The sequence below is a fragment of the Chiloscyllium plagiosum genome, unplaced genomic scaffold (genome assembly GCF_037043375.1).
Source record: "Chiloscyllium plagiosum isolate Xiang-an unplaced genomic scaffold, Cpla_swu_hap1 HiC_scaffold_18, whole genome shotgun sequence".
NCBI lineage: Eukaryota > Metazoa > Chordata > Chondrichthyes > Orectolobiformes > Hemiscylliidae > Chiloscyllium > Chiloscyllium plagiosum.
In genome coordinates this window covers 56,722,286-56,743,473 of record NW_028270156.1, presented here as the reverse complement: position 1 = coordinate 56,743,473, position 21,188 = coordinate 56,722,286, and the positions used below count along the sequence as shown (strand labels likewise).

Genomic DNA, 21,188 nt, shown 5'->3' with positions numbered 1-21,188 from the left:
AGAGCTACAAAGGAACTTTGCAAGCAATGCATTGTGCTGCCTTGTCAAATTGGAATGATGTAGACATTCCTGAATTCTGTGTTCCACAGGCTTTCGGTGTGTCATTTTTGCACTTTTTGCAAAGGAAATTCTTATTTATTGTGTCATATCATGCTTTCCTCAAGTTATGGACATTTGGTGTTTGGAAAATCTTGCTGTAAATGATGCATTTTCCTCTTGCATTCTGCCAGCAATGTGCTAATTTTGAAAATTTATCTGGATTGGTAATGTTTTATTGCCGCATTAATAAAATACTCTGTAATTTGGGTGGAATACCCTGAGGTAGCTGTTTTTGTTGATCTAAATTAGTGTCACAGAGCTGGGAAATAGTCATCATTTATGGCGGGTTTTAGGTGTTAAGCTGGCAACTTGTCAGGCACTGGTTTGGCCCACTTCAATTTGACTAAGTGGCATCAAATTCCACTTTAATGATGTGAAACTTTCTTTTAACAGGATGATGATGATATTGAGGAGGAGGGGGATGAAGATGATGATGCTGAGATTGATCCTAAAGTGAGTTTCTTTCAGAAAGTTTGAATTTAACTGACAATCAACTTAGTTTTAAACAGCAAACATCTGGAAGTGCTGAGAATATGAAGCTGAAACAGAAAATGCTGGAAACACTCAGGAAATCGCGTGAAGTGTGCTAAGTTATCTATTGCCTGTTTCTAGCATTTAAATGTTTTGTTTTATTTTAATCTATTTTTCTCTTTGTTCTGTTCTATATATATCCCAGAATTTCAAACTGCTCTTTAAACTTTTGGTATGTTGGGTATTTAAATTTGTTTCACAAGAGTTATTGCTTAAAACAAAATCCAGTCCCAGAGTTAAATGCCCTTGCATGTTTAGCAGTTGTCTGTCTATCTCATATTTCTAATTTTGTTTTCAGAGTTACCCCTTAACCTTAATACAGTTTGTCTCCTTGCTCTCAAGTTGTTGCTTTAGACAGCTGGATCCAGTCTGAAGCTTTATCATTTTCATTGCCATCTTTTTCAAATCGTTGTGGCTCCTGGTTCACTAGTGAAATTTAATGACTTTATTTAAGATTTGGCACGGCGACACTGTCGGAAGGAAACTACCTGTCTAGCAACAAACAGGTTTAGTTCATTGTTTCTTTTTTGTTTAGGTGCCACCAGCCTATATAAAAACACAATTGAAACTATCATTTTCTGCGCCAACCCTCCCATCCCCCATGTAACCAATGGAGTGTGATCAAAGTCTAACTGTAAAATTACAACATCGTTGACCTTGTTTCCTGGAGTGCTTTATGCATAACACAGGTCCAAGCCTATTAAGCTAATATTGGTCATCACTCCAAGGCATCACTCACTAGCCAGGGCTGAGCAACAAGTTCTTTTGCATTTTTGCGTGTTCCTTCTTGAAATTTGGGTGAGATGAGAAATGTTAGTCTTATTTGCCCAATCCAAATTGTTTTGAGAGCAGTAAGAATCAACCATGGTATTGGGATGGTGGTGACGTGCCAGTCTAGGTTGGATCCATTAGGAATCAGTGGGATTTGTCGACCTTTTAAAGAAAAAACAGTATTTCAAAGTTAATTTGCAGTAGTATCTCACCAGATTTATTGCATTCAGTTTCACAACTTGCATTGGTGCGATTTCAAGACTTCTAGATTATTGGTCCACTCCCATAATCACTAGATTGCCAAATCTTAACGTAGAAATACTATTTAGTTTAGTAAACTGATGTGTGCTGCACTGAGGCATGCAAAAATGTATTGCACGTTCATTTTATTTAAAAGCACCATGATTCTTGCATTGTGTTTTAAGGTTTGAAACTGATTTTTCTTCTGGCTAGTCCTTATTTGCTTCTGCGGTGTCTGTACTTGCAAAGCCAAATAAGTAATATTATTTAAGAGATAGGCTTTTATCTCTTTGATGCATCAGTTTTATGTTTTTTAGATTTGTTGCTCTGTGCTCACTTGACACCTTCATCAACTGCAACGTATTACTTGGGAACAATGGTCTTGAAGAGCTTTATGCTGCAAAGCAAATTTGCATGTAGATAGTTCCCTATCCAACTCTGTTTGCATGTGTACTGTCTAAATGTAGTCAGTCTTTCTCATATTCTTATTAAGATTTGTTTTTGACTTCTACCTGTTTGATCCTTTCCTTAAAGTTATGGTTTATTGAATAACACACCTGGTACTTTCAAAAGTTAACTCTGACTCTTGCATTCAAACATTAACTTTAAAATTTGAAATGTTTAATTTTAGATAATTGATTACAAAGTTCTAAGTTCTGTTTTTACCTATCCTATTCTATACAGTCAGCCCACATTCTTTGTCATTTGCTAATCCACATCACTACTGGAATTCTTAAGTTCTATGTAATAAGTGTTTTGATCCAGCAGTTTAAAAAAAATTCTTCAGTTCTGTAGTTCTATGTGTTGCTTTCAAATGCTCTTGAAATTTACCAAACTATTGTAGTTAATTTACGTTAGTACATGCAGGGCATGCTGATTGCAGGAGTAGAAATTGATGATTGCTAGGGCAAGGCTAATGCTTCTGTTCAAATGTTCACGTTTTTCAAATTGACAAATGTGCCTTTTCTTATTGGCTGATGCATACTTCAAAATAGATTTTGAGCTGTTTCCCATTTTATAGTAGGTGTCTCACCACCCCCGATAAATCAATAAACAAGTGGCATGTGCTGCCATAGGTGTCTTTAGAAGTAGTCATTCATAATTCAGTATTGTAATCTGAGAAGTAATTACTCTTGTTGTAATTGCGAAAACTTTTAAAATGGTAAGTTAGTAGTAAAGGAAAGAAGTGCATTTGAAGTTGAAATGTGAAGGTATTGATATTGAATTTTAAACTTTATAGGAGTTTAAATAGGGAAGTTAAAATCTAAAGTACCTCATTACCTTCAGATGTCAGCTTTCAGATTTGTTTCAAACTTAAATTATGCAGTTCCAACTAATTGTTTCTTTAACCTGATTCCACTAACATAATTTACTGTTAGTTTGTCTCATGGTTAATGTTCCTTGCTATAGCTGCTAACAGTCTTTCAACATTGTAATTAATGTAACAAAGTGTACTTCCAATTAGTTGACGAGAGTAAAAATTCCCTATTACATGCAGTTTCTAATATGAGAAAGTATTAACATTATATTTGTACCATGAGCAATTCATAACTAAATTTAATTGTTTCTGAAACTGTTCAGGATTTTAACAATTCTGTTGCATTGCTCTAATCTTTATTTCGGCACTTCTGCCTCTTATGGTCTTTACATGGGGCTCACTGATTTTCTCGAAAGCAAATTTAAATGGCTGCTTTATAATGTAATTCTATTTAAATATTGCATCACATTTCCGTGGGAGTAGGTTCAATCTATTCTGTTTACTAGTCTTTAAGCTAGCAAGTACTTTCTTGCCCAAGGAATATACAGGACAGGGGTCTGTTTATATTGCTTCTCCCCTTTTAAGAGTAGGTAATCTTAGAAGCAGTGAATATCTCATTAATTCGATCCAATCTATATAGTAGCTAGATTGTGTTGAATTTTCTCAGTATCTAGTTCACTGTAATTCTGATTTGTAGCTCTGAAAATTTGTGTACATCAAAATAACAAATACTACCAATATCTTTACATATAGCTGTATTTAAACTACATAAAGCAGAGTTTTTAATCTATGAAACCACTGGTGTTAATGTGATGTAAATGAATGGCAGTGTCTGTATAGTCTCATAATTGTCACTTCCTAAAATATGCTCTTAAATTGGTTGTAGTTGTAGAGCGGATCCTTCATGAAACTTTCTGCAAGCAGTATTATACAAGAATTTTTCTCTTTGCTGATGGCATCTGGAGTTAAACAGCTGCCCTTCTCTGAAGTATTGTGCTGCTAGCATTCTAGTATAGTTCCTCATTGAGCACATTATTCCAAAAGAAATAGGGCCTACATGTTGTTTAAAAGTAACAATTTGAATTATCCTTAATTCATATTTGTGTTATTTACATTGGATAACTCAATTTTTAAACAAAAGTGATTTGCAACATTTTGGGTGCACTGGAGTAGTTGCTGTGTGACTGAAGATGTGAGAGAGCATAATTGCATCTGAAAATATGCAAGTATAGCTCCTAAAAATATGGTTCTTCAAAAATCATGATGTTTAATTATTTGCTGTTATGCCATTTAGAAGTTGTCTTTCTTTTTGGTATGTTTCTGGCTAAATAAATTGCAAGTATTTTCTTATGGATTTAGGTTAAGGGTATCCCGTTACAATTCTTCAATTAATGTGGGCACGTTACAATATTCTGTTACTCATTACAATTCATGTTATTTATAGGAAAAAATAATTTGCATAGGCAAATATTGATATCCAACATTGATCAACTGATATCCAGTCTGACCAGGCCTTAAATTATCTCTGTTGTGGACTTAAATATTTCAGCAGTGCAGAAGGTATTATAGTCAGTTTTTGATAGACTGGATACCATTTAGAGCTTGCCTAGCCCTGATTATTTAATTTCAGTGACATTAATATTGCCTATTTTGTTCTGAATTTTCCCCTACTTAGGTATAATTCATATCTCAGTAAAACAAATTACGTTTATAGGTAAGGGAATTTTCTGCCTTATTTCTATGATCATCCTTTGTTTAACCTTGCTTTTTATCTTTAGTTACAATTGAACTCACTTTTTAGAGCTGAACCAATTTGATTTTCAATTTTATTAATAACTCCATATTTAGTTTAGTCTGATTTAGTTCTCCGTATTGTTCAATTGTAGATTTGTATTTAAGTCTATTCATTTCATTTCTGTAAGAATGCTTTGGAAAAGCTTTTATACTGAAAAGGTTTTAAAATCTTGATCTGTAATATATAGCATTTTCACAATCTAAAACAAATCAATATAATGGAAATCTCAACACTTGACTGATTAAAGAGTGTGAAAAGCATTCAAACTAACATTAATTTTCGACACGAAAGTAGAATCTTTAAAAAATCAAATTGGTTGAGTGTGGAGGTGAAAACAGTCGCAGGAGATATCTCTTCTCAACTTGTTTCTGGTATAAATCTTTACGAAACATCTTTATCTTATTTTGATACCATTGGATAGGTTCCAGCATACAACTACACTGAAAGCTCTACTAGGTGGCTTCTGATGCTGGTATACAGGTATTCAGAGCCATAAATAGTGTTTGGGTCAGTAAGCTTTGTTGTATCCCGCACCTTATGCCATTTTTTAAAATCTCTCACGATTTGAACCAAATTGGCTGGATGTTGGTGTTCTTTTCAAATTTCAGAAAAATCAGCATTCCCATGACACTAGACTCAGGACATGTTCAATATTTTGACCTTTTCTCTTGCATTTATACCCAGGCCATTATCAGACTTGGGAATGAGGATAACTATGTAGATTTATCTTGCCAAAGCTATATGTGTAGTCACATTACAAGGTTTGCTGCTCCTGAGATGTGCCTGGCACTGTCTAGCAAAATTGTTTTATTCACCCATCATAATCACCTTGGTCTGCTAGCTTTTGATGTCTCAATCTTTGCTTCTCAAATGTCCAGTTTTTGGGTTGTTCTGTTTGCCCTTAGTCTGTTCACATAGCTCAGGATGAGGTGTACCTATTAACAACAAAACACTCCTATCAATTCTATTACATATGTAAGACTGTTAGATTGGAAATTTTTGAATGCTTCCTTCAAGTCATATTCATCATTATAAAGTAATGACTCAATAATTCAAGACGCTGTCAGTTGTAATTACAAGATTTTCCCTGATCTTTAACCTGAGACTTCATTGGGTTCAAAATAGATGCTGAGAAAACCATAATCATTTGAATATGTCATTCAGAACTCCCTTTTGACTACCTTGTATTGCTGAGAGGACAGATTATACTGAGGGGTAGTTGGAGAATGAAAAAAATTAGTAAATAATGCTCATCTGTGGGATAATGGATTCAATTGGCCACCAGTCCCCAGCTACTGATGAGGACAGTTTGTACTTTTCTACCCGCATCTGATGTCTCAGTCATTACTCTCCTTGGTTCTGTTCTGTTTTAAGTGGCTTGCTTGGCTGCATCTAGGGCATCACGGGTGTCTAGTTAGGTGTAAGTTAGCTTGAATAGGAGTGTCATAAGGAACTTTGAACCAGTTAGATTTTTGCAATGCCCATTAGTTTTTCTGAATACAAATGACCAATTCTACTAAATTAATACATGTTCACAATTCACAATTGTGGAATTTGACATCTGACTTTCAGTTGCAAGGTCAGTACCACTTCAGTACTGTTTCTCAGTTGCAATGAGTGTTAATCCGTTGCACAATGTTCAGAATTATCAGTGTTCAGTCAAATTAATTCTGTCAGGTCAATGCCATTTTGGTTGATGCTTTTGCATCCATTTCCATCATTTTTAAGAATTCTTTGATAAATGGGGAATGGGAGTTGAGGAAGATTTATGGCCAGGATGCACATATCAGTTGTATTAAACATTTTATGTTGAATTTACTGGGACTTTTAATGTTTGTGGCAAAGATATCAAATCTCCAATCTTTCCGAAATTCAACTAACCCAAATAGAAGCACTCTAATATCACAGCACTCATTGGCTATCATATTGTGAAGGTTATCCCTCTCCTTGCTTTTGAGTGAATGCTACAAGAGTGAGACCTTTTTTGCAAAGTTCTAACTTGGGTTAAATTGGATTTATGGAATCCAATACGTACGTTTTGAACAAGTCTAGATCAAGTATCAGATCATGAGTGTAAGTTCTACTTCAGAGTAGAAAGCACATCTTGTGGAAGTAGAGTAACGACTTCTTTTATGGAAACTATTCCGGAAGTCATTTCTCCCTTGATCTGATCCTGTCGGTTCTATGGAAATGCAAATGAATGGCACAAAATTTGCTCTGATCAACATCACTAATTTCTGGTCATGAAAAGAACCAAATTTATCTGCCCTTACAGTAAGTGTTCATTGTTTATATCCAGAGCCACAATATCTTTGGCTAGTTGCATGGTTATTGAAACTTGTTGATTTATTGTTTATATCTTCTCTTATTGAAGGTGACATTTCATTCATATTTGAAGCCTTTAACTTTTAAATGTGATAGATTTGTTTTACTGAATTATACATGACTAGGCTTATTCTCTCAGCCACATGGGTTAATTATGGAAATTTAATTGTATCCAATCCATTTTCTCTGCTCTATGTATTACTGCTTTCATGAACTATAGTGCGCAATTGAGTGTCTTTTCCTGTTTATCATAATGTAAAATTGATTGCATTAATTTCTAAATGGGCCCTTTAATATATTGTTGACCTACATTTCTAAAGCTTTTGACGTGCAACTTGTAGCATATTGCCTGGGAAGTGGCACTCTGATGTTACTTCTACCAATGTCATCTACTGCATCCATTGCACCTGGAGTGGTCTCCTCCACATCGGGGAGACAGGACACTTTCTTGCGGATCTTTTCAGAGAACATCTCTGGTGCACTTGCACCCACCAACCCCACCAAAACACTTCAACTCACCCTCCCCCTCCCACTCCATCAAAGACATTCAGGTCCTGGGCCACCTTCATCGCCAAACCGTTACCACCTGATGCCTGGAGGAAGAATGCCCCAATGCAGGGTTCCGCATTGGGACCCTGCAGCCACAGGGGATAAATGTGGATTTCAACAGCTTCCTCATCTCCCCCCCCCCCCCCCCCAAACCCACATTATCCCAGTCCCAAGTCTCCAACTCCGCACTGCCCTCTGGACCTGTCCATCACTCCCCCTCTGACCTATCACCTTCTCCCCCAGCTTCGTCCAGCTATCACTTTCACAGCTACCTTCCCTCACCCCCAACCCCACCCCTTTCCATTTATCTCTGGGCCCCGGCCCACAAGCCTCATTCCTGATGAAGGGCTTATGACCAAAATGTCGATTCTTCTCCTCGGATGCTGCCTGACCTGCTGTGCTTTCCAGCAACACACTCTCGACTAATGTTAGTTTCAGCCAACAATAGGTGAGGTGCAGGATGGATATAGGACTAATCCCATGTCAGTAAACAGCTCAAACTCAGGTTGTAAGTTTGTTCACTGAGCTGGAAGGTTTGTTTTCAGATGTTTCGTCACTATGCTGGGTCACATCAGTGAGCCTTCGATGGAGTACTGATGTTATGTCCCACTTGCTCTCAAGGTGGATGATATCATTAGGGTTGGTTGGTAAATGGGATCTAAATCTATGTTTATTGACGACGTTCTAGTTTGAATGCCAGAACTTTAGGAATTCCTGAGTGTCTCTGTTTAGCCTGAGGATGGATGTGTTGTCCCAGTCGAAATAGTGTCCTACTGCATCTGTACATAAGGATATTAGTGATAGTGGGTCATGTCTTTTGGTGGCTAGTTGGTGTTCGTGTATTTTGGTGGCTAGTTTTCTACCTGTCTGTCCAATGTAGTGTTTGTTACAGTCTTTACATGGTATTTTATAAATTACATTGGTTTTGCTGAGTTTTTTTGTGCAAAAGAGGAGGAGAACAACAACAGACTCCCCTTCCTAGATGTCACATTGGAACAAGCAGTTAATGAAGAATTTCAGATCAGTGTCGACAGGAAAGGAACACACAGACCAGATGCAGACCAGACCATAGATCCAGAAGCAATCATCCCAACACCCACAAACTGAGCTGCATCAAGACATTATTTAAATGGGGGACAGCACACTAACAGCAGAAGAAAAATACCTATACAGCATATTCAATAAGAACGGGTACCCAATACACAGTCCACCAATTCCTAAACAAGCAGACAGAATGTGCCCTGACACTCTAGCCACATTACCATACATCAGGGACATCTCTGAAATACCTAGGCATCATGGTAACCCACAAACCTACCAACACGTTTAAACAGCAGCTGATGAACCTAAAAGATCCTATACAAACAATCAGCAAAACAAATGTCATTTACAAAATACCATGCAAGGGCTGTATTTTTTAAAAAAAAACACCACCACATCGGACAGACAGGCAGAAAACTAGCCACCAGGATACGCAAACACTAACTAGCCACCAAAAGACATGACCCACTGTCACTAGTATCCTTATGTACAAACGAAGAAGGAAACCACTTCGACTGGGACATCACACGCATCCTCAGACAGGTTAAACAGAGGGACTCTCGCAAATTCCTAGAGGCCTGGCATTCAAACCGGATTCTGTCAATAAACACGTCGATTTGGACCCCATTTACCAACCCCTGAGAAAAATAACCGGAAATAATATCACCTACCTTAAGAGACCTAAGGCACACAAATAGAAAGCGGAACGTATCACCAGCACTTAGAGTCATAGAGGTGTACAGCATGGAAACAGACCCTTCAGTCCAACCCGTCCATGCCGACCAGATATCCCAACTCAATCTAGTCCCACCTGCCAGCACCTGGCCCATATCCCTCCAAACCCTTCCTATTCATATACCCATCCAAATGCCTCTTAAATGTTGCAATTGTACCAGCCTCCACCACTTCCTCTGGCAGCTCATTCCATAAACGTTCCACCCTCTGCATGAAAAAGTTGCCCCTTGGGTCTCTTTTATATATTTCCCCTCTCATCCTAAACCAATGCCTTCTAGTTCTGGACTCTCTGATCCCAGGGAAAAGACTTTGTCTATTTATCCTATCCATGCCCCATGTAATTTTGTAAACCTCTATAAGGTCACCCCTCAGCCTCCAACACTCCAGGGAAAACAGCCCCAGCCTGTTCAGTCTCTTCCTGTAGCTCAGATCCTCCAACACTGGCAGCATCCTTGGAAATCTTTTCTGAACCCTTTCAAGTTTCACAACGGCTTTCCGATAGGAAGGAGACCAGAATTGCATGCAATATTCCAACAGTGGCCTAACCAATGTCCTGTACAGCCGCAACATGACCTCCCAACTCCTGTACTCAATACTCTGACCAATAAAGGAAAGCATACCAAACGCCGCCTTCACTATCCTATCTACCTCTGACTCCACTTTCAAGGATCTATGAACCTGCACTCCAACGTCTCTTTGTTCAGCATCACTCCCTACGACCTTACCATTGCGTGTATAAGATTTGCTAAAATGCAGCACCTCTTAGTTATCTGAATTAAACTCCATCTGCCACTTTTCAGCCCGTTGGCCCATCCTCAAGTTTGTGAGACATGATTCCCCATGCACAACAGGCCCATCCTGTTGTAATCTTAAGTAACCCTCTTCGCTGTCCACTACACCTCCAATTTTGGTGTCATCTGCAAACTTACTAACTGTACCTCTTATGCTCGCATCCAAATCATTCATGTAAATGACAAAAAGTAGAGGGCCCAGCACCGATCCTTGTGGCACTCCACTGGTTACAGGCCTCCAGTCTGAAAAACAACCCTCCACCACCACCCTCTGTCTTCTACCTTTGAGCCAGTTCTGTATCCAAATGGCTAGTTCTCCCTGTATTCCATGAGATCTAACCTTGCTAATCAGTCTCCCATGGGGAACCTTGTCAGACGCCTTACTGAAGTCCATATAGATCACATCTATTGCTCTGCCCTCATCAATCTTCTTTGTTACTTCTTCAAAAAAACTCAGTCAAGTTCATTAAACATGATTTCCCATGCCCAAAGCCATGTTGATTATACCTAATCAGTCCTTGCCTTTCAAAATACCTGTACATCCTGACCCTCAGGATTCCCTCCAACAACTTGCCCACCACTGACGTCAGGCTCACCGGTCTATAGTTTCCTGGCTTGTCTTTACCGCCCTTCTTAAACAGTGGCACCACATTTGCCAACCTCCAGTCTACCGGCACCTCACCTGTAACTATCGGTGATACAAATATCTCAGCAAGAGGCCCAGCAATCACTTCTCTAGCTTCCCACAGAGTTCTCGGGTACACCTGATCAGGTCCTGGGGATTTATCCACCTTTTAACCGTTTCAAGACATCCAGCACTTCCTCCTCTGTAATCTGGACATTTTGCAAGATGTCACCATCTCTTTCCCTACAGTCTATATCTTCCATATCCTTTTCCACAGTAAATACTGACGCAAAATATTCATTTAATATTTCCCCAATTTTCTGTGGCTCTACACAAAGGCCACCTTGCTGATCTTTGAGGGGCCCTATTCTCTCCCTAGTTACCCATTTGTCCTTAATATATTTGTAAAAACCCTTTGGATTCGCCTTAATTTTATTTGCCAAAGCTATCTCATGTCCCTGTTTTGCCCTCCTGATTTCCCTCTTAAGTATACTCCTACTTTCTTTATACTCTTCTAAGGATTCACTTGATCTATCCTGTCTATACCTGACATATGCTTCCTTCTTTTTCTTAACCAAACCCTCAATTTCTTTAGTCATCCAGCAATCCTTATACCTACCAGCCTTCCCTTTCACCCTGACAGGAATATACTTTCTTTGGGCTCTTGTTATCTCATTTCTGAAGGCTTCCCGTTTTTCCAGCCGTCCCTTTACCTGCGAACATCTGCCTCCAATCAGCTTTGAAAAGTTCTTGCCTAATACCATGAAAATTGGCCTTTCTCCAATTTAGAACTTCAACTTTTAGTTCTGGTCTATCTTTTCCATCACTATTTTTAAAACTAATAGAATTATGGTCGCTGGCCCCAAAGTGCTCCCCCACTGACACCTCAGTCACCTGCTCTGCCTTATTTCCCAAGAATAGGTCAAGTTTTGCATCTTCTCTAGTAGGTACATCCACATACTGAATCAGAAAATTGTCTTGTACACACTTAAGAAATTCCTCTCCATCTAAACCTTTAACACTATGGCAGTCCCAGTTGATGTTTGGAAAGTTAAAATCTCCTACCATAACTACCCTATTATTCTTACAGATAGCTGAGATCTCCTTACAAGTCTGTTTCTCAATTTCCCTCTGACTATTGGGAGTCAATAAATACAATCCCAATAAGGTGACCATCCCTTTCTTATTTCTCAGTTCCACCCAAATAACTTCCCTGGATGTATTTCCGGGAATATCCTCCCTCAGCACAGCTGTAATGCTATCCCTTATCAAAAATGCCACTCCCCCCTCCTCTCTTGCCTCCCTTTCTATCCTTACTGTAGCATTTGTATCCTGGAACATTAAGCTGCCAGTCCTGCCCACCCCTGAGCCATGTTTCCGTAATTGCTATGATATCCCAGTTCCATGTTGCTAACCATGCCCTGAGTTCATCTGCCTTCCCTGTTCGGCCCCTTGCATTGAAATAAATGCAGTTTAATTTATTAGTCCTACCTTGTCCCTGACTGTTCGACTCACTTCTGTTTTCAGCTGTACCCGTCTCAGATCGGTCTCTTTCCTCACTATCTCCCTGGGTCCCACCCCACCACCTTACTAGTTTAAATCCTCCCAAGCAGTTCTAGCAAATTTCCCTGCCAGTATATTAGTCCCCTTCCAATTTAGGTGCAATCCGTCCTTCTTGTACAGATCACTTCTACCTCAAAAGAGATTCCAATGATCCAAAAAATGTGAATCCTTCTCCCATACACCAGCTCCTCAGCCATGCATTCATCTGCTCTATCCTCCTATTCCTGCCCTCACTAGCTCGTAGCACTGGGAGTAATCCAGATATGACTACCCTTGAGGACCTCCTTTTTAAATTTCTGCCTAACTCTCTGTAATCTCCCTTCAGAATCTCAACCTTTTCCCTTCCTATGTCGTTGGTTCCAATGTGGACAATGACCTCCTGCTGGCCCCTCTCCCCCGTGAGAACATTCTGCACCCTCTGAGGCATCCTTGATCCTGGCACCAGGGAAACAACACACCATTCTGCTTTTCTCTGCTGGCCACAGAAACGTCTGTCTGTACCTCTGACTATAGAATCCCCTAACACAATTGATCTCTTGGAAGCTGACATACTCCTCGTTGCATTAGAGCCAGTCTTCACTGGAGTCTTACTGATGATGATGCCTAATATTCTGACGAAATGACTGAAAACAAGCTTTCCAGCTCAGCGAGCAAACTTACAAGCTGAGCTACAAATCTTCTCAAAAATCGAAACCCATACAATTTTGTGGCTTCCCTGAATAATAATTCTGTGATGAGCTATATTAACTAGCCGTCACCAGATCTGACACCACTTCTTCAAACATTATCTGACCTTGCTGTCCACTGCAGTATAACAGGGCCATCCTGAAGTGGAAAGATTCTCCATCATCACTGTCCTGTCGAATCCCTTCTATCCCATCCATTCTTGCCCCTCAATAGCATGTGTAAATAGTTTATATATTTTTTGTCTTTAAGCAGGCTAGTTCCTTCATTTCCCTTGCCCACTTCACAAATACTCCTTCCAGATTCCATCTGCTCCAGCCCATTAAATAGCATTCATGTACATCACCTCAAACCTATATGCTCTCTGAAATGGCCTTGCAAGATACTCAGTTGTATCAAAGCTGCTACGAACTCTGAATGGAAGAATGAAGCTGACAACTGTGTGTCGTTGACCCAGACACCAGAAACAACAATGGAAAACATGGCATAGTTAATTCTGTAAAGTCCTCACCAGCATCTGGGGGCTTATGCCAAAATTAAAAGAGCTGTCCCACAGATTAATTGTGCAACGACCTGACGTACTCATAGAATCATACCTCGTGGACAATGTCCCAGATGCCATCATCACCATTCCTGGGATGCCCTGTTGCGCTGACAGGGCAGCACCACCAGATGTGGTGCAATAGTGGTATACAGTCAGGAAGGAGTTGCAGTGCAAGTCCTGAATACTGATTTGGGAGCCCATGAAGTTTCGTGGCATCAGGTCAGCAGGGAAACTTGTTGATTACCTGGTAGTTCGCCTCAACACTCTCCTTTGGGCTACTGTAAAATCTGTAATCCTCCAGCAGGAGGAAGGACCAACGGTGACATGGACAGTGTTCCCTGGATGATATACCTTCACATGCATCACCCGGAGTGGCTTGAAGACACCACTAAAGTCCTAAAGGGCAGCAGGCAGTGAGGAACCCAACAAGAAGGAAAAAATAGCAGCACCAGGCATACCTAAAAATGGTGAAGCTAAAGCCCATAACTACTTGCATGTCAAATACTGAAGGCAGCATGTAGTAGACAGTGCTAAGTAATTGCACAACCGATGGATCAGATCTGTGCTGTATAGTTCTGCCATATCCAGTCACAAATGGTGGTGAACAATTAAACAACTAATCAGAAATGGGAGCTCCACAAATATGCCTAGCATATGGATGCAAAAGACAAGGTTGAAGCACTTACAGCCAGCCACGAGCCAAGTTGATCATAGATCTTGGTCTCCTCCTGAGGTTCTCAGCATCACACATGCTGATGATCAACCAGTCAGATTACTTGATACTGCAATGGCTAGGCCCTAACAACAGGGTGAAGATAATAGCTCGCAGATTTGTGCTTCAGAGCTAACTGCCCCAAGCCAGCTGCTCCAGCATTGGTAAAACACTGGTATCTACCCAACAGTGTGAAAAATTGCCCTCAGCTGGCACTTACAGAAGAGTAACTTGCTCACTGACTCTCCGTTTGGGTTTCAAAAAGTTCACTCATGTATGATGTAAGACCTCATTACAGCTCTGGTCCAAAAATGGACAAAAAAGCTGAACATTAGAGGTGAGAGTGACAACCCTTGAGATTAAGGAAACATTTGACTGACCATCAAGGAGCCCTAGCAAAACTGGAGTCATTGTGCATCTGGGGAAACTCTCTGATTGTAATTATGCCTAGCACAATGTAAGGTGGCTGTGGTTGCTGGATATAAATCATCTCAGCCTCAGGGCATCACTGCTGAAGTTCCTCAGGGTGGTGACTTGGGTTCAACAATTTCCAACTCCTTTGCACGATCAAGAAATGGAGATGTTCACTAACGATTGCATAATGTTCGGTATCGTTAACGACAACTCTGATTCTGAAGCAGTCCGTGTCCATATGTAGCAAGACCTGGACAACATCCACACTTGAGTTTACGTGCCATTCATGCTAGTCAAGTGTTAACCAGTGAGAGTCTTCAACAAGATCAGTCAAGCCAGCATCCCTTGACAGTCGAGATCAGTCAAGCCAGCATCCCTTGACAGTCAATTGCACAACCATGACTAAATTCCACACTTTCAGCATCCATGGGGTTACTATCAACCAGAAATTGAACCGGACTAACCATGTAAATACTGTGGCTGGAGGAATTAGTCCTGGGTTGGGACTACTGCAGAGGGTGACTCTTTCTGATTCGCTAATGCATGACCACCATTTACTTGGCACAACAGGAGAGTGATGAAATAAATGCTGTCCTCTTACCTGGATGGGTGGAGCTCTCTAATAATACTCGTTGTTTGATGCCATGCAGTACAAATCAGCCCACTTGATTGGCACTTTATGCATCCTCTTCAACATTTTCTCCCTTTATCTCTGCACAGTGGCAGTCATGTGTACCATCTACAAGCAACTCACCAAGGTGCTTCAACAGCACCTTCCAAACCTATAACCTTTACTAACTAAAAGGACAAAGCAACAGATGCATGGGAAGTTTCCCTCCCAAAACATAATACGTCCTGACTTAGAACTATATCACAGTCAGTGTCAAAAATCTGGGATTCCCTTCGTTACATTGCTGTTGGTGTTGCTATATGTCCTGGCACTCCTCCAGTTTGAGAACGCAGCTCAATGCTTCCAGGGCTTTTAGGGATCAGCAATATCCACATTTCCTTGAACAAACCAGAAAAGCAAAAGAGCAAATAATCTAACTTTACTTATGGCCCCCATGTTTATTGATAATGTGCCTCTCCTTGGCTACTGCCTGCTTTATGAGCATGATCGTATTAGAGTCATTGCTTCCTCCAGCATGGAAGCAGACTCTTCAGTCCAATGCATTTATGCTGGCCAAGTTTGCTAAACTAAAGCCAGTCATATTTGCTTGTGTTTGGCCCATATCCCTCTAAACCCTTCTTATTCATGTACCTATCAAATATCTTTTAAATGTTGTATCAGCAGCTACCACTTCCTCTGGCAGTTCATTCCTGATATGAACCACCCTTTGTGAAAAAGTTGCCCTCAGGTCCCTTTAAATTGTTCTCTTCTCAGGTTAAAATTATGCCCTCTAGTTTTGAGCTACCCTACTCGAGAGAAAATGCCTTATCATTGCCCCTCATGACCGTATAAGCCTCTAAGGTGTTCTCCCCCGCCGCCCCCCCCCAAAAAAAAAACCACCTATGCTCTAGTGAGAAAAGTCCCAGCTTATCCAGCCTCTCCTAATAAGTCAAAGCCTCCACATCCAGTAACATCCTAGAAAATTTTTTCTGCATCATCTCCAATTTAATAATAATACAATTTGAAGTTAGAATCAGATCTGTTATAATCTTATTGAATACTTGAGTGACTAAAGGAGATGAATTGCCTATTCCTGTGCCTAATTTAAATATATTCATACTCCATATGATTTCCTGAATCTGCCTGTCTTCCACAACTTTTGTGTTCAAATGTCTACCCAGGTATTTTTTATCCCTGGAGCATCAAATATCACAAGTGACATGTCTGGTTGTTGCTATGATCATTTTTTTTCATTCGCCCTTTGCATCCTTTATAATGCAACTAGGAGAAAGCAAAGTTAAAAATCACACAACACCAGGTTATAGTCCAACAGGTTTAATTGGAAGCACACTAGCTTTCGGAGCGACGCTCCTTCATCAGGTGAACCCAGTCATAACTGAAACTCATCAACACTGCTGTCATCCCTTCCCACTCCACATTTTAAAGTTCTCATTGAATCAATCATTAGCCACATTTTGTCTTCTACGTGCAATATGGGATCAGCTAAAAATGCATGTCGAAAATGCTCATTTCTACCACTCCATTTTTTTTTCTTAAATTGTCCCACAATGGAGTGATTATCTAACATCAGATATTGAATGAGCAGCAATTTTTTTTCCATCTAATCATTGGGAAGACCCAAACTTCTGTTTTTGCTATTGATTCTATTCACACCTCCGGCTGAACGAGGCCATTATTATTTGCCACACTTTATCCAACTGTAAATTATCACAAGAAAAACTAATACTAAGTCACTAGTATCTAATTTTATGCTTGTCACTGCTGCAGCCTATTTATTATTGTATCCCTTCTGTCATTTCTTTCTCTCTATCAAACCCAGGTACTCCAATACAATTCTGACCAGTGTCTTCCATCTGCCATTAATTTAACTCTGACCCAAAACTCAGTTTTCTTATCTCTTATCAATCCAACTTGTCTATCACTTCCAATTTGTTAACTTATTCCGGTCTCTCAACATCTAAAAACTATAATCCTTAGAGTCAGTTCCTTCATCGCCTAGTCTGTGACACCTTCCCAACTCCAATCCTCCCTGCGACTGAATCTATCTATCCCTTGGACTTTGCTGTGTTCAGCTACTCCCACTGTCACTGTTAGTGGGTGTTGTCTTCAAGCACTTGGAACTGTAGAATTCCCTAAGGTGTTCTCTGGATTTCAATGCCTTTTTTTTTACTGTAAGATCCATCTTAAAACCTACAACCTTGGTCAAACTTTTTGTTGCACTTCTCCCAAATTTATTTGGTTTGATATCCAGTATCCACCTATTCTAAGATTACTTTTTAGGGTGTTTTTACTGCAAAGGCACAATGTTAATTAAAATTGTGCATAAAGTGTCTTCTACATTCATTGAAACATTGCTGTTGCATTTCTACAACACAGAACAGTACCGTTGATGGCTGAGATTGGGATTCCTTCCCTTCCTTAGTTTGATACAATTCCTGCATTGCTGGTGATATGAAAGGTTACCAGCCTCAGTACAAGCCTCAGTAGAAATACATGGGGCTTTTGTTGTGTCACTGTCTCTGGGGCAGAATTGCTTAAGTTCATGTTCTACCTGAGGTATTATGACATCTCCAAAATTGTGAAAATAATTTAATGGCAGTGTTCACCAATATTCCTTGCAACCATCACCATAAACTGGGATATTATTCTCTTGGGATGGAATTCAGAAAAATGTAATAACAATAATGTTTGAAGCAAAGAGTTATTCAGCAGCTCTTTGGAGTTCATAGAATTCGAGCATGGGCAAGGGAGTTTTTGAATGAAGAGATAATCTATGAATTGAGTGATATGTCCAAGGTTTGACGGATTCCATCATTCTTGAGAATTGCAAAAATTCTACAGAACACATCATGTTTTCCTAATGCTAATATTTCTGAAAAGAAGTGAACTATTAATTTGAGCATTAATTTCTCCACCAGAAAATGATTTTATTAGGAGTATTCAATTAATTGGTAAATAAAATTAATCTTAAAGTATAAATTTGGCTTTTTACAACACTGGATTTGGTTTTATAATCCACCCTATTATTAAGAGCTCCATGTATTGAACCTCCTTTCTCTGCTCTCCATTTGGCATTCTAACATACATCACCACTAAAAGCCAAATGGCTAGTTTGTGCTTATGCTTCTAACCTTTCCTGAGTGCTTCCTTTGATGGGATTCTTACTATCCAGACACTGTGGATAAGGTGTGTGCTGGAACTGCAAATAACCCCCATACTGATAACCTTTCACATTTTCTGTGTCTTCCAGAAAGAATCCAACCAGCCTGCTGAATGCAAGCAGCAATAGGAGCGTGGTACCAAGAAAACACCACTGCCTAGAGACTGATGCCATGTGATAAAGTGTATCTAAAATACTCTTGTGCAGTTGAGGTGACGCCCTCTCTCTCCTCCTCCCCTCCCCCTCCCCCCCCCACTCCCCCCCCCACTCCCCCCCCCACTGCAGCACAATCTTATTAAGCTAAACACTATGTTTTAAATGCATGGATTGCTCTTTAACTTCAAATTTTCTTTTCCTACTTTTGGCTTACTTTTACAGTGGAAAAATTACAAAAACCTCTACTTCAAAAATACAGAAGGGTTTCAGACTGTAAGGTCAAGCAAGCATGCACTCTGCAGCCTAAACACTGGTATTTTGAAATGTAGTGAGTGTTACACGCTTGTCACTTGCAAATAGGGGCAGCATTGCTCAGTGAGTCGGTAGTGATTTTCATGGACTTCTGAGGTGCATCTTTCCTGTGCTGCCCAATATTTGTGAGCAGCCACTTAGTTTATAGTTAAGCATTTCCTTTGCCATTAAGAATTATATTTAAACGCTTTCAGAAGCTTAATTTTTGACCCAATGTGACTGCGCTGTGGTCGTCATTACTATTGATTAAAACAGCAATGGTTAACAGAAATATATATGTACTGAGAGGCTGCTCTGAAATGTTGCGGCCACAAACTTATTTATTACCATTACACACAACTTACTAACCAGCACGTTGGGGAAAATAAAACGATCACCTGGGCACATTAGCTCCAGTTGCAGCCACTTTGTCTCCAGAAAAGATGCATATTAAGATGCTGTGAGAGTCATTGCCAGTTTCCTGTGGAAGTAAAATCTTTAACACAGATCTATTTTTTTTTATTTTTATTAATTGAGTGTCCAGCACACAGCACTGTGTCCAGGCATAGAGTGCTCCAGCCTTACCTTGTTCTACACAGTTGTAATGTACCTTAATATGCTGTTTTCAATTTGTACAGAATAGTCAGAGTATTCTAATAAAGTTGTGCAACATTAAATATGTGTTTCTGTTTTGATAAGTAATCTTGTCTGTTGCCATGTTCAATTTGCAACGGTAACTGTTCGGGTTAACATTTGAATTATCTATTTGACTTTTTTTTGTGGATTTAACTCAATGTATTTCATTTTTAAAAATGCAACATTACTCTCAGACACTTTGGGCTTGGTCAGATTGTGAGGGAATGAAGTAACCACTTATTTCACCACATTCCCCCAAATCAGTCTAATGCAGAAATTTCTGTCAAAGAATTTGTTGACCTTGCCACCAAGTGATTTATTTTCTATGATGCTGTTTTATCTCCGAAGCAAAAACATCTTCGGTTTTGTGATATCCTATGACCACCTGCTAAGCGATGCATGTTCATGGCAATGTCTTCATGTGTTTGTGATAATCAGCAGCATTTGAATTGCATATTAACAGTCATTAGCCTCATGCCCAGCATATACTCTATTCCTTGACCCCAATCAAGTCATTCTTTAATCGAACACTCCAGGAATTGTAGGCTGAGTCTGGTAAGTCAATTTAACAGGAATAATTGCAGCAGTCTTGTATTTGCCCATTCCCAGCTCCTGGATACAATCTTTGCTTTCTTCAGCCTGCCTGTTCTGAACTGATGAGTGATTAAGCTATGCTTTGTCTGGTTTCAATCAGTTTTAGTTTCCCCAGAGAGGTAAAGTTTTGGTTTCACTTTTCAGTTGAAGTGGGGTGTCAGTCAGGCTTCCTACATTAAAATACAGTTCAAAATAACATGACATCCTGTTAGTTTTCCTGATTTACTCGCTGTACCTATATACTAACCTTTTGATTCATGCACTAGGAGTCTCTGCATCTCCATGCTCTGCAAATTCTCATTTTTTAAAAATTCTTTCTACCAAATTAAAGACTTCACACTTACCCACATGATACTCTATTTGCCAGATCCTTGTCCACTCAACCTATATTATCCATTTTATAGGTTCCTTTTGTCTTCATAACTCACTTTGCTACCAATCCTTTAGTCATCAGCAAATTTAGTTACCATATCTTTGGTCCCTTCATCCAGATCATTTATTCAAGTTGCAGAGTCAAGGCCCCAACATGTACCCTGTGGTACACCACTTATGGCATCCTGCCAGTCTGAAAAGATCTATTTATTCCTACTCTCCACTTCCTGGAAGCTAGCCTATTTTCTATCAGTGCCAATAGCTTACATCCAACTTAAGGTATTTATTTCCCACAATAACATTTACAATACCATATTATCATTTATCTTCAAAAATCTAAATGCAGCACATCTCATTTATCCACAGCACATTAGTTCTTCAAAGAACTCCAATAAATTAGTTAAAGATTATTTCTCTTTGACAAAACCATGTTGACTGTGTCTGATTACCCTGAACTTATGCAGCTGAACTGTTATGACATTTTTAATAGCTTCTAAAATTTTCCCAATGATATACAAGGCCATAAGATTTAGGAACAGAATTAGGCCATTCAGCCCATTAGGTCTGCCCCATCATTCAATCATGGCTGATATGTTTCTCAGTGCCATTTTGCCTTCTCCCTGGAACCTTTTGAACCCTTTACAGATCAAGAACCTATCTCTAACTTAAAG

General features: G+C 39.6%; 1 protein-coding gene and 1 long non-coding RNA gene across 8 annotated transcripts in view; one reads left to right on the top strand and one right to left on the bottom strand.

The window, feature by feature from the left end:
- The window catches only part of LOC122557913 (nucleosome assembly protein 1-like 4), a 123,175-nt gene extending 103,583 nt beyond the window's left edge, over window positions 1–19,592 (top strand). For 3 of the 7 annotated variants that reach the window (XM_087996688.1, XM_087996685.1, XM_087996691.1), the window contains 2 exons: window positions 493–552; window positions 18,559–19,592. In XM_087996688.1, the coding sequence (XP_087852814.1) occupies window positions 493–552; window positions 18,559–18,597 (99 nt within the window). In that variant the 3' untranslated portion in view covers window positions 18,598–19,592. Of the gene's footprint in view, window positions 1–492; window positions 553–775; window positions 803–4,574; window positions 4,614–18,558 lie in introns of those variants that run through there. The other 4 variants (XM_087996689.1, XM_087996686.1, XM_087996690.1 and 1 more) reach the window with 2 other exon arrangements.
- On the bottom strand, window positions 1,427–20,554 carry LOC148146983 (uncharacterized). Its single transcript, XR_015760199.1, has 3 exons — window positions 20,490–20,554; window positions 5,523–5,629; window positions 1,427–1,563 (listed from the first exon to the last, which is right to left on the bottom strand). It is a non-coding gene; the product is annotated as an uncharacterized LOC148146983 (long non-coding RNA).
- Window positions 20,555–21,188: the final 634 nt, after the last annotated feature.